General features: G+C 33.6%; 1 protein-coding gene across 6 annotated transcripts in view; it reads right to left on the reverse strand.

The window, feature by feature from the left end:
• Positions 1 to 14,030, reverse strand: part of Ap3b1 (adaptor related protein complex 3 subunit beta 1) — a 246,829-nt gene that overhangs the window by 115,470 nt on the left and 117,329 nt on the right. For all 6 annotated transcript variants that reach the window (XM_015497828.2, XM_048800176.1, XM_048800179.1 and 3 more), the window contains one exon: positions 8,295 to 8,404. In XM_015497828.2, the coding sequence (XP_015353314.1) occupies positions 8,295 to 8,404 (110 nt within the window). The remainder of the gene's footprint in view (positions 1 to 8,294; positions 8,405 to 14,030) is intronic.

Genomic DNA, 14,030 nt, shown 5'->3' on the forward strand with positions numbered 1-14,030 from the left:
TATCACAATTATCTACCATCTCAAATTCTTTCAAAATACCCACTTCCTAACTAACATAAAAATATTAACAAATACGCAGATTGAATCATTCATCAGAATCAAAATGAGGTCATCAGAAAAACTTTAAAATACAAAGTATAAATATACCTATGTTTCCTAACATTATAATAGCTTAATCTTTAAATTAATACTTAGAACAAGTTTAGTAAGATAGAAGAAATCAGTCTACTTATGTAATAAAAAAAGGTCTAAGTTCTATTACAAATCTATTCATGCAGTGTGATAAAACTAACATCCTTACTGTATACTGATTTCTGGAAAGAAAGAGGTTATTTCTAATGTTCCAAAGGTTACACTGCATTAAGACCTTACTCCCAATTTATTATTTTAAATTGGGCTAAAGAATAGTAATTGAGTGGTACATTAAATTTTCCAGTATGGAGCAATTCAAGTTGCCTTCAGTAATGAAAGGCTCTTCTAAATAAGAATATATGAGCAACTTCAGATTTCAGCTATGCTAGATTTATTTTTCTTAAATATTTCATTATATATTACTAGAATAAAAACTGGAATCCTATGGCATCACAATCTATTTCCCCATTTGAAGCAATTTTCTTCTGGTAAGACACTTACAATTCTCTTTTGTAATTAAAAAGACAATCCAAAATGAAGTAAGGTTTAAAAGATTTTGTTCATATCCATAAATATACCAAGATTAAAATAACGAGTGACATTCAATACTCTCCACATTCATAAGGTATACATTTAAAATCTCCATTTCTAAAAAAAATGTAATGCCCACAATGAAAGTTTGTGGGCACAGCAGTGTAGAGGATATTTAGAATTTTCTCAGAACTGAGCTAATAAAAACCCATGTAGTAAATATTTTAAAAATTCGTAAGAGAAAATTACTCTACAAAAAAATTTGAAAATCAATTCAAGTATATTTATACCAAATTCTTGGTAATAGCATGTTATTAAAAAGCTTAGGAAACTGACAAAGACAATACTTCTGTGCATTTTGCTAGAATTGGAATCCCAAGATTTTCAGATTCCAGCCCTCCCTCTCTTTCAATCAAGTCAACAGTACTCTCATTTGCACACCACTGACACTATGAATTCATGGCCACTTACTGTAAAAGATTTGAAGCTATCAAATTAGAAAATTAGTCACTCTTTATTCTCCATGATTGTTTCGACCACAGAATAAATAGGAAAACTGAACTAAAACGAAGCTAAGAAACAAACCCACACAGGCATGGGTACATGTGCACACACAGTCATATGTGATACAATACTTTCATTATGAACCTCTGCTCTTCAGTATTCTCAAAGACAACTGGATTGTAAATGACTTAGCTTGATTCTTTATTCTAAATGCCCTTAGCAAGTGGTTAAGTGCACTTTTCAAATCTTCTACGAGAAGGCAGGTTCCACTGCCATTTTAACACATTAAATTGCCTGTGGTGGGGGGCGAGGGGATTCCTTGTCCACCACAGCAGTTATAGAAAGACATCTAGAAATATTTTACAGATCACTCTGTAAGCAGATCAACTTAAAAACTATTGTGTTTCAATTCCAGCTCACTGCATAGTGCAACAGTCTAAAGTAAATTCTGCAAAAGCATCAATTTTTTTTATTCCGATTCTGTCAACGGCAGAATCAGTAGACATTTAAACAAACTGCACACCAACAGCAAATCAGATGCAATATTCTGTATCTGGACTCAGTATACATTAAAACTTAAGCCTGAGTTACATTAGGTTGGAAGGGCAAGGGAGGATAACTTATGAAATGGAAGGAGTCCAGTGAGGTACCTGGGCAAGGAAGATATAAAGTGCTATTTTAATATTACTTAGTAGTCCTCAAAGATACATCTCCCAATTGTTCTTTTATGATACAAAACCCCCACCTGTCCCATTAAACGTTATTAAACACCAAAAGTAGTATTTATTAAAAATAAACGGCACACCAAAAGATAAAACATCCACAATCAGAACATATATGGTAACTATACTATAGGCACAAATATATTCAATTTGAATGAATTCCAAAAGTAGAGTAAATTTAAACTTTAATTCTCAATTTTGAACTATGCTATGTACTTAAATAGCCATGGAATCAAAGTCTTCAATATGATAAAATCTACATTTTCTTCTTTTAAAAATTACATAGCTGGGGCTGGGGTTATGGCTCCATGGTAGAACGCTCACCTAACACGTATGAGGCACTGGGTTCGATCCTCAGCACCACATAAAAAATAAATAAATAAACAAAATAAAGGTATGGTGTCCACCTACAACTAATTTTTTTAAATTACATAGCTAACATAAATGAGAACTTACAACTTGCCAGGCACTGTTTTTGAGAACTTTATGTAATTTCTTAGTTTATCATTGATAAGGTCCTATAAAATAAGCTCTACCATTATTCCCACATGACATACAAAGAAACCTGAGAAACAAAGGGGTTATAAAGCTTTCCCACATATCATTGCTTGTTAATGGCCAGAAACAAGATTGGAACTCCAAGTCTGAATCCAGAATTCATACTGTTTTACCGAGCAAAGACAAAATGAGTACAGCAAATTAGGAAGAAGGTCAGCCAGCAAGCCAAGACTGGTTCTGGCTTCAGATTTATCATATGTATCAAGGAGGTAGATAATTTCATCTCAATGAACTTCACTTACTCTGTCCCTTATTCTCCTGCTACATTGTGCCACCCCTGCTATTTCCACAAGAGCCAGACTTTTCAGGTTTGAATTTGAACCCTGCCGCAGTCTGGCTGGGCACAAAATAACCGAGCCACTACAAAAGCCTTGTAGATTCAAACAGCAACTCTTTATTCCCGAACTCTCAGGCACTCTACACACACGTTCTGGGAAAATACACTCCCTCCACCAGGTTCTGCGTACCAGTTCTCTCAGAACCCCTCGAGAATTCAACGGGAACTCAAGGAGCAGGCGCCTGAGCAGCAGGATGCCCTATTCCCAGCAGGATCCACCCTAAATCTGGAGCCACCCTAATCCAGCAGGATCCACCCTAAACCTGGAGCCACCCTAATCCCTGAGCAGGGTCACCTTTCAACCAAAAATGCCATGCGTCATTCCTACTTGGCTATGGCTCTCAGCAGAACCCAAGTCATCTGCTTTTCAAATCCATCTCTTAGACCCTACACAACACAATCTTTATGAGCAGTTCTGGCTCTGATTATTAGAATCAACCATAAGAGTAGATATGAAGACAAAGTAACTCACTGGCAAGGGGTAGTAGAAGCTCAGAAGCTAAGCAACTGATGTGAGTCTTACTATTATAGTATTAGCTTTAAGATAAATGTGTAACTGCCCTGCAAGTTTTAATAACTCCCTAAATTGGGAAAATAAATTGCCACCAGGTATATTTAAAATTGGTCAGAAATGGTAGGCTTTTAAACCTTGCAATCCACTACCTTTCACTACACAAATATCTATCTGAAGAGATTCAGAGTACAGATTACCCCTCTCCAAAGAAGGAAACAATATCTTTATTCTCTTGCAAACCACAAACCTATAAGAGAACAAACCAACACTCAAGGGTCAGGCATAGCAAAAGGCAAATACAATGGAGAAGAAAATAGATGAAGACTTAGAAGAAAAACCAGCAGTGTGTATAATAACAGAACCCAGAGAGAGAGAATTTTTAAAATGGAAAAAGTAACTAGCAAAGTGAAATACTAACAGAAGATCAAGGAATAAATGGAAATAAAATCATCTAGTAGATTAAGAAGGAGAAGATAGTGACCTTGGAAAAAACAGAATTATTGTTGTTCTGTGAAGTCAAAAAACAGACTGTGATGGGTTAAGGAATGAGTCTGAGGCAAGGAAATGAAATTATTTTCAGATAATTTCTTCAAAACATTAGTTTTGGACGAAAGAAGAATATGAAGTAGATAATAGCAAACACGTATGGAGTCCTACTGTGTGCTAGGTAATGTTCTAAGCACATTATCTATAATAACTAATGTTAATACTTACAATACTATGACTTAGGCTTTTTGTTTGTTTTTTTTACTATCAGGGAAAAGTAAGGTATAGAGGCTGCAATGTGAGGATATAGAGCTGGAAGTAGGGCCTAATTTAATTTCTTCACATAATTTCAGTTTTATAGAAGAGTTGCAAGAAGAGTAAAAAGAATTCCTTGATGCACTCCACCCAGATGTTCCAAATGTGAACATTTTACTGCATTTGTGTTATTGATCTCTCCACATATATGTTGCTTACTCAATTGAAAAAAGCTATAGGCACGGGTATAATTTCTTGTTATAATTCAAAATACTTCCATGTAAATTTCCAAAAATAATGAAATGCTTATATAACCACAGCAAGATAGTTTTAAAATTGATAAGTTAAACACTAAATCAGTATTGCTGTCTAATCTGCAGATTTTACTGAGGGTCTGAGTTGCTCCTACAATAGAAAACCCCAAATTTTTATGCTGCATAGTACTGTCATGTGCTAAATTTTTAGTCTCTTTTAATCTGAAATATTGAGATTTTCTTTGCATCTCATAACACTGACATTTTTTAACAAGTATGTTATAGAATACCCTCAGCATGGATTTGTCTCATGCTTCCCAGTGATTAGATTCAAATCATTCACTTTTAGCAGAAATGCAAGGACACGGATGCTGAGTTCTCTTCAGTGTTATCATATCAAAAGATACACGATCTCAATACTAACTATGTTAACTAGGTTCATTTTGTTAAGATAGTGCCTGCCAGTTTTCTTCATTATAAGTCACTAGTTAAACTTTGTAACTAAGAAGTAGTTTATGAGAAACACACCTTGAGATAGTGCAAATATCCTTTTACTCCTCAAATTTTCACCTGCTGCTAGTTTTTAGTATTTGTTGATAATTATTGTCTGAATCAATTGTGATGGTTGGCAGACGGTGATAATTCTAATTCTATCATTCCTTCTACATTTATTAGTTATTTTTGAATTGTAAGAAAGAGTTTCCATTTCTCCTCTATTCATTCATTTATTGATCCATCCATTTATTGCCCTGTAGATTTATAGTCTTACCTATTCTACAGGTTATAATTCTTTACTATCATTTTTTTCTGTTGCTGAAATTGGCCAGTGGGAGTCACACTCTCCTCCAAGCTGGCTATTGTGTCCTTTTGACATGTGTCTATTCTCTGAACACTTTCTATTTTCTCCTTTGATGGTGGTTGTTGGTCCCCAACAAACTGTTGCAAATTCACTGTGTTCTTTACCCTAGCTTTCAAAACAGCCATTTCTTTAAGAAGTCCTGGCTTCTTTTAAGTAGAGAATGGTACTTAAAAATCAAAATCTATCATGAAGAGAAATGAAGTACTACTATATCCTACAACATGCATCCTACAACAAGCTAAGTGAAAGAAGCCAGAAACAAAAAGCCACATATTGTATGACTCCATTTATATGAAATATCCAGAACAGGAAAATCTATACAGACAGAAATAAAATTAGTGGTGGCCAAAAGACAGAGTAAAGGGAGGCTGGGTAATTTTGGAAAAGGAATTTTTTTCCTTAGGGGTGATAAAAATGTTCTGTAATTACTTAGTGGTGATAACTAGAAAACCTTATGAGTTTACCAAAACCCATTGTATCATACACTTCAAAAGCATTATACAGATTTAATGCAATTCCCATTAAAATCCCAATGACATTCCTCTTACAAATAGAAAAAGCAGTCATGAAATTCATCTGGAAAAATAAGAGACCCAGAATAGCTAAAGCAATCCTTAGTAAGAAGAATGAAGCAGATGGCATCACCATACCTTCAACTATACTACAGAGCAATAGTAACAAAAACAGCACGATATTGGCACCAAAATAGACTGGTAGACCAATGGTACAGAATACAGGACACAGAGACTAACCCACATAATTACAGTTATCTTATATTAGACAAGGAGCCAAAAACATACATTGGAGAAAAGACAGTCTCTTCAACAAATGGTACTGGGAAAACTGGAAATCTATATGCAACAAAATGAAATTAAGCCCCTATCTCTCATCATGCACAAAACTCAACTCAAAGTGGATCAATGATCTAGAAATTAAACCAGAGACATTGTGTCTATTAGAAGAAAAAGTAGGCCCAAATCTCCATCATGTCAGATTAGGCCCCAACTTCCTTAATAAGACTCCTATAGCACAAGAATTAAAACCAAGAATCAATAAATGGGATGGATTCAAAAGCTTCTTCTTAACATAAGAAACAATAAGTCAAGTGAATAGAGACAGAATGGGAGCATATTTTTACCACATGCACATCAGATAGAGCACTAATCTCTAGGATATATAAATAACTCAAAAATCTTAACACTAAAAAACAAATAACCCAGACAGTAAATGGGCCAAGGAACTGAACAGACACTTCTCAGAAGATGGAAAGCAATATGAAGATTCCTTGGAAATCTGGGAATGGAACCACTGTTTGACCTAGTTATCACTGTCCTCAGTCTATACCCAAAGGACTTAAAAACAGTATACTGGCAGGGACACAGCCACATCAATGTTTATAGCAGCACAATTCACAATAGCTAAATTGTGGAGCTAACCTAGATGCCCTTCAGTGGATGAATGGATTAAAAAATGTGGCATATATACACAATGGAATTTTACTCAGCAATAAAAGAGAACAAAACCATGGCATTTGCAGGTAAATGGATGGCATTGGAGAAGATAATGCTAAGTGAAGTTAGACAATCCCCCCAAAAACAAATGCCGAATGTTTTCTCTGATATAAGGAGGCTGACCCATAGTGAGGTAGGGAAGGGGAGGATTAGATGGATTCTAGATAGAGCAGAGGGGTGGTGGGAAAGGGAGGGGGCAGGGGATTAGCAAGGATGGTGGAATGTAATGGACATCATTATCTAAAGTATATGTATGAAGACATGAATTGGTGTCAACATACTCAATATACAACCAGAGATATGAAAAAAATGTACTGTATATGTGTAATAAGAATTGTAATGCATTCCGCTGTCATTTTTTAAATCAATAAAAAATTTAAAAATAGCTTTTATTTCATTCAAAAAAAGATGACATAAATCAATCAACAAATATATGAAAAAATGTTCAACGTCTCTAGCAATTAGACAAATGCAAATCAAAACTACGTTAAGATTTCATTTCACTCCAGTCCAAATGGCAGCTATTAAGAATACAAACAATAAGTATTGGCGAGGATGTGGAGGGAAAAGGCACACTCCTATATTGCTGGTGGGACTGCAAATTGGTGCAGCCAATATGGAAAGCAGTATGGAGATTCCTTGGAAAACTGGGAATGGAACCACCATTTGACCCAGTTATCCCACTCCTCGGTCTATACCCAAAGGACTTAAAAACAGCATACTACAGGAACACAGCCATATCAAAGTTTATAGCAGCTCAGTTCACAATAGCTAAACTGTGGAACCAACCTAGATGCCTTTCATTACATGAATGGATAAAGAAAATGTAGTATATATACACAATGGAATATTACTCAGCATTTAAACAGAATAAAATCATGGCATTTGCAGGTAAATGGATGGAGCTGGAGAATATAATGCTAAGTGAAATTGGGCAATCCCAAAAACCAAATGCTGAATGATTTCTCTGGTTTAAGGATGCTGATCCATAATATGCTGGAGGCGGGTATTAAATGAACTCTAGATAGGGCAAAGGGGAAAGGGGGAGGAAGGGGAAGGAAGGAGGCATAGGGGTAGGAAAGACGAAGGAATGCGATGATCATCATTACTCTAAGTACATGTATGAAGACACAAAAGATGTGACTCTACTCTGTGTACAACCAGAGATATGAAAAATTGTGCTCTACATGTGTAACATGAATTATAATGCATTCTGTTGTCATATATAAAAAATTAAAATTTTTTTAAAGTTAAATTTTATGGTATGAAATTATATATATTATATATATATCCACACATAATTATATATAAACATACATAATATATATATATTAACATATAACACAAGTTTAGACCAACATATATATGCACACATATACACTATATACATTGCTAAAAAAAAAAAAGTCACAAAGGTCACGTTGCTCTCCTCATTTCCAATCCAACACTACAAGGTTCATGCCATCCTTTCCCCTTTTCAGGTCTGTAATTCTCTCCTAACAGTATGAAACTTTAGAACCAGGATTTGAAGCCAGATACCTCAGCTCTCTTAACCACTACACTGGAGAATGACCATTTATGTTAACAAAATATAGTTTACTGAACACTAAAACTTCTTAACGAATACTCACAGTGATACTGTCCAAGAGCTTGGCCATATGTTTAATAATTTCTCCATGTTGTACAGGTTGCATTTGCAGTAATTTTTTTATAACAACTACACTTTCAGCAACAACTATTTCTGAAAGAGACAGAGATTATTCATATTAAATATGTATAATTCAATTTAAATGCAATATGCTTGATGAAATGTAAAATTAGCAAAATATTCTGCATGTCTTAAAAGACTACGTGAAAAATACAACCATGAATGCACACTCAGACTTTTTGGGTAAAAACTGTCTTAAGACGACGACTTAACTTTAATGTTTAACCTCTGTTGCTTTCTCCTAGCTTCTGTTACCCCTTTTTCATCTTTGCTTCTCTGTCAGGAAAGCAGTTGAGGTTGTATTATGCTGCTCACCATATTGTACAATTTCTGTGGCTTTTAACCAGAACTTGTAAAATTGTATTTTGATTCCCACCAAATATTAGTCACAATCTAATCAACATTTTCTCCATTCAATATAAAACACTAATTAAAATTTTTTTCATTAAGTATTGTCCAGAAAAATGAGCAGCTAAAATTAATTGTAGTAGGAAAGGCATTACTGTAGAAACAGCATGGACTTCATGCTAGAACACAGAGCCAAAATGGGTGGAATTGTGAGCTGGACTGCCTCTATTTGTTTTGTAAACCCACTCTTGTCTATCTTTCCCTAACTCTGTGCCCTCGGAGACTGACCTGTAGACTCCATCAGGCAGACTCCAATGTCCCTGGCCTAAAGCTGTGTACAGGCAATAGGAAGCATAACAGGGGGTAGGGGGTGAGAGGACATTTATTATTAGGAATACTTTCCCTGCTAGCATCACTAGTAGCACCTGCATTCATCCACTGAAAGTCTCTATTCTTGTAAGTAGATCTCTCCTATAAGATCTGGGAGGTGGCTCTGCTCCCCACACACCTCTTAAATCCTGTGTTGTAAAGGCTTTCCACTATTGCTAGCCATTAGCCCAAGGGTGCTACACTATACCTTGTTGGTTTCCCTTAATCCTGCCCACACCTTATAAACAGTCCTTCAGTAACTTCTCTTTAATCACCCCATTTAAATATGCTGTTTCTTGCCAGCATCTAACTAACATAATTAAGTGCTACTGGAAGTGGCAAAGAAGCAGATCCTCAAAAAGGGATTTGGGGATTGAGTTGTCACACAAATGTAGCTAATCACTGATCCAAGTTACCTTTTTGGTGGCACCAGTAGAGAAATGTAATATAACTAGCTGAACACCTGACCTTGGGGGATGAATTTTATTTAAACTATTATTAAAGCCACTGACACCAAAGAGGTAAACTCAAGACTGCCTTTACTTATAATTTTGACATTTTCCAATTAATAGTTTCATAGATTTTAGGAATTCCCCTGACACACTACAAAGGTTTCTTTTAACTGCATATGAAATACCATGATTTTTGTCCTGTTACTTTTTTCTTTGAGATATATTTTCTTATCTAGCTCCCTTTAATAATACAAACAAAATTCATTATCATTACAATCATTATTAAACACATGTATTTCAAACTGCATACCTCTTACATTGGAATAAAAATCAATAAATATTAAATAATTGTTAATATTAACATTTTAGCTCACACAAAACATTTTCATATTTCATTTTCTTCTTATTGTAATATAAGATAGCTACCTTATTACCATTTAAAAGATAAATAAAAAGAAATGCACTGGAATTATGCCTTTGTCCAGAATTCAAACTCAACACCAGGGTTACCATTCTATTTCTAATAATGTTCAGTGTTACTATGAGCAGGTTCTACTTTTATATACCACTATCACTCAGTGGTAGAAGGAAAAACAAGATAAAGCAGAATGAGACTCTTCATCCAACTTATATTCTGATAAAAAATGGTTATGTAAATAAGTACTACACACAGCAAAATATGGTAAGTGTAGTTTTAAAAAATTCAGTATAAAATAAATTTTTAAAAAGTATATTATTATAAAACTTGTCAAAGTAAAAACAAGTGCTGTGTAATTTTAATAATCCACATGAAGAGGCAGGATTGTCAATAGTTGATACATGTATGTGACATCATTTATCCTTTGGAGTTAGTTTCTTATTGTAGCTGTCAAAAATTACCCCAAACGGGGGCTGGGGCTGGGGCTCAATGGTAGAGCACTTGCCTTGCACAAGTGAGGCACTCGGTTTGATACTCAGCATCATGTAAAAATAAGTAAATAAAATAAAGATATTATGTCCAGCTACAAGTTAAAATACACACACACACACACACACACACACACACACACAAACACACAGTGATTTAAGACAAGTTTATCATCTTATATTGCTGGAGCCAGAAAGGTAACACAGGTCCTATGGGGCTAAAATCAAAATGTTGACAGGGCTGAAGGTTCTAGGGCAAAAATATATCTCCGTCTTTTCCAACTTCTAGAGGCTACCCACCTTCCCTGTTTTAAGATCCCCTTCCAGCAGTCACATCACTCTGATCTTTATTCCTGGCATCTTCAGACTTTCTTGCCTCCTTCTTTTCCTTATAAGGATTATTTTGGATTACTTTGGACCCATTCAAATTATCTACCCACCTCTAGAACCTGAACTTCAGCACATCAACAAAGTCCCTTTTGTCATATAAAGTAACACAGTCACAGGTTCAGGCATTAGAACCTGGGCAAAAACAAAATTTTTAAGTGCAGGAGGTGGATATTATTCTGCCTATACCAGGTCCTTCTCATTCCCTTCAATTAATTCCAGTTCCACCATATTTTTCCTTTACATTCCCTCCTGATTTCCAAAGATCTCAGCACTATGCTGTTACTCTACCAGAAGCATAAAATAATCCTATATTCCGAATCTTTCCTAGTCTTCTCTTGGTCCTCAACAATTCTAAAAAGTATAGTCTACTATTATCCCCATTTTACAAACAAATAATATAGAGCACAAGAGAGCATTAACATTCAAACATAGGTAGTATGTAAACAAATAGCTGGCAGCAGAGTTAAGGAGCTGTATATGGGAAGACTGTAGTATATTTATTTTATATTACTGTCTTCTTCTACTAGACTATGACTCCATAAAGGCAGGAATCTTTTATAAGCTAAATGAATCTATTCAACATTTATTAAACACATCAACTGATTTAAATCCTCAGCAAATGCTTATTGAATTATTAAAAAAAAAACTTAACAAATTTTAAAAGTAATCTTCTACCCCAATCTTTTAGTTTATAGTAGGTGGCAATAGGGTTATTCAGAGAAGCAACTTTTTGGTAACATGTACCTAAAATAAATTACTTAGGAATTATTTAATTACAATTATGTAAGCCTAAAGAAACATAAATTTCTCCCATTAAAGTTTTGTAAGAAATTTGTTTATCAAATTAATCTTAAAGAATGGTAATACACCATCTTAGAGTAAGCTTCAAGTCTGCTTAGAAGATTCTCCCATGCCAATAAGGTAGAAGTCAACAATACTGGGGGTAGTGGATAACTGCAAGTCTGAGTAGGATACATTCAATATCTATAAAAACAAGAGTCTAAATGCTATTCCTGAGACTTACATATACTTTACATATGAAGAAATAATGACATATTAATTTCATAAAACAAAAGATTCAAATATTTTTAGAGCCCCAAAATGTCTTATAAATTTTAAAGAAATTGAAGCTTCATCTGTGTAATTTGTTCCTAAGTAGATATTTTTAATAAGAAGGGGAAAGAGGTCTATTGTTAGAAAAGGTCACATAAAAATTATTAAATATTATTATTTCCTGTAATATTACTGATTTTAACATAAGTATTTTCCTTATTTATTTTAACCCTCACTTTTAGTGAACCAGATTTCCAAACTACAGTTGGTCTCTTACTTATGAATTTTCAACTTTACTATGGTGGAAAATTGATTAACAGATTCATTAGGTACTATACTTCATAGTTTGACTTTGGATCTTTCCCAGAGCTAATGAGAGCAATATGAGGCATAATATCCACTGGAGATGCTTGGCAGCAGCAGTAGTAAGCACAGCTCATGGGCAGCCACACAATCATGGGGGAAAACAATCCATAATATACAGTGTGCTATATAGCTAAGTGAGGATGTTTGATAGATTAGGTATATTAAATGAATTTTTGACCTGATATTTTCAATTTATGATGGGTTTATTGGGACACAACCCTGTCATAAGTTGAGGACCATCTGTATCACAAAAAGTATAGTACATATGATAAAAAGATAGTTAACTCATATATTTTGGGCTAACAATAATTATGCAACCAGAACTGGACAATTCAATTAAGGTGTGTTAATATTTAAACAACAACAAAAAAATTTTTTTGAACAACAGCAAAGCACTCATTGCTGTAAAGAGAATTTTGATTTGCTAAAAACAAAAGCGTAAATATTAAAACATCATAATTTAAATTAGTATATCCTCCTACATTTTGAAAGTGATTATAAATGATGTTAGTCCTCCATTATCAAATTATGACAGTATCTTTCCCTAAAAATGCTATAGGAGTAGAATATTTATCTTTTAAACCAAAGTAAAAAATATTTTTGGAAACATTAATATTATGTTGAAGCAGACAACTTGAAAATTTCACATTGGAAAAAAAAAAGATCAAAAAGTAAAATTGATAAAATCTCAATATAACTTTTATTTGAAAGAAATATTAGTGTCCAAATTAATTTCTGATACTTTTTGTATGCAACTAAATTTTAAAAGAACAATTATTCTAGGGAACCAGGCTTGATTCAAAATCTTGATTCAAAATTAAATGTCTCAGAATTATTTTCCCAAGGAGTGTTTTTATTTGGTCACGAGGAAGTCATTATTAAAGGTAAAGGAAAATTAAAAAATGTTTTAAGGTCACATTTTAAAGTGTGACCTAGAAGCAGAGAGAAAAAAGATACAACTGTTAAAAACTGAAATAGATAAGATAGATGACATTTATTATCCATCTCCTCTAATTACCTTATATAATAGACTTTTTATTTATCTCCATGACAATCTTCATTGGCACTTTAAAGTTTCAACATTATGTCTAGTAAAATGTTCTACTGTATAATATCTTGGGTTTATAGGCCCAAATTGATAAATTTATGTTTACAACAAAAATTATTGCTACTTTGGAATAAACAGTAAAAAAAATACTGTTTCAATTTTTTTTTCATGAGAAATACATTACAGTTTTCTTAAAAAAAAAAAAAATCTGCCATGTGGGAAAACATAATCTACATAAGGTCTGGGAATAGCAGAATTACCGTAATGAAAAGTTATATTTTCAAATAAAATATTAAAAATATTTTTTTGTTGTTTTACTGCTATATCATATATATCTGTATCTAGATATGACATAATTATATTTAAAATTCCACAAATAATTTCAATGATTTTACAGAGAAACTTATACTTTTCATCTTTTAAAAATCTCATTTTAATTAAATATATAATGAACATCTTCTAAATAAATTATTTGAAAGGTAAAAAGGTAACTCACCTTTCTTTTTCTCTATAAATGACCCCACTTATTCTAAAGTCATAGCCACAGAAAGAACTGACAGTTTACCACCGGTCACCTATTCTATTAGATATTACATCTAGTTTCTTAGATTGCTTAGATACTATTTGGCTTAAAAACATGAAGTAGTCTAAATTGACAGCTTTTAAATCTATTTAATCTTGAATATAAAATTATTAGATAAATTTCTGGGGGAAAATGCAGAAGGTA

The sequence above is a fragment of the Marmota marmota genome, unplaced genomic scaffold (genome assembly GCF_001458135.2).
Source record: "Marmota marmota marmota unplaced genomic scaffold, marMar, whole genome shotgun sequence".
NCBI lineage: Eukaryota > Metazoa > Chordata > Mammalia > Rodentia > Sciuridae > Marmota > Marmota marmota.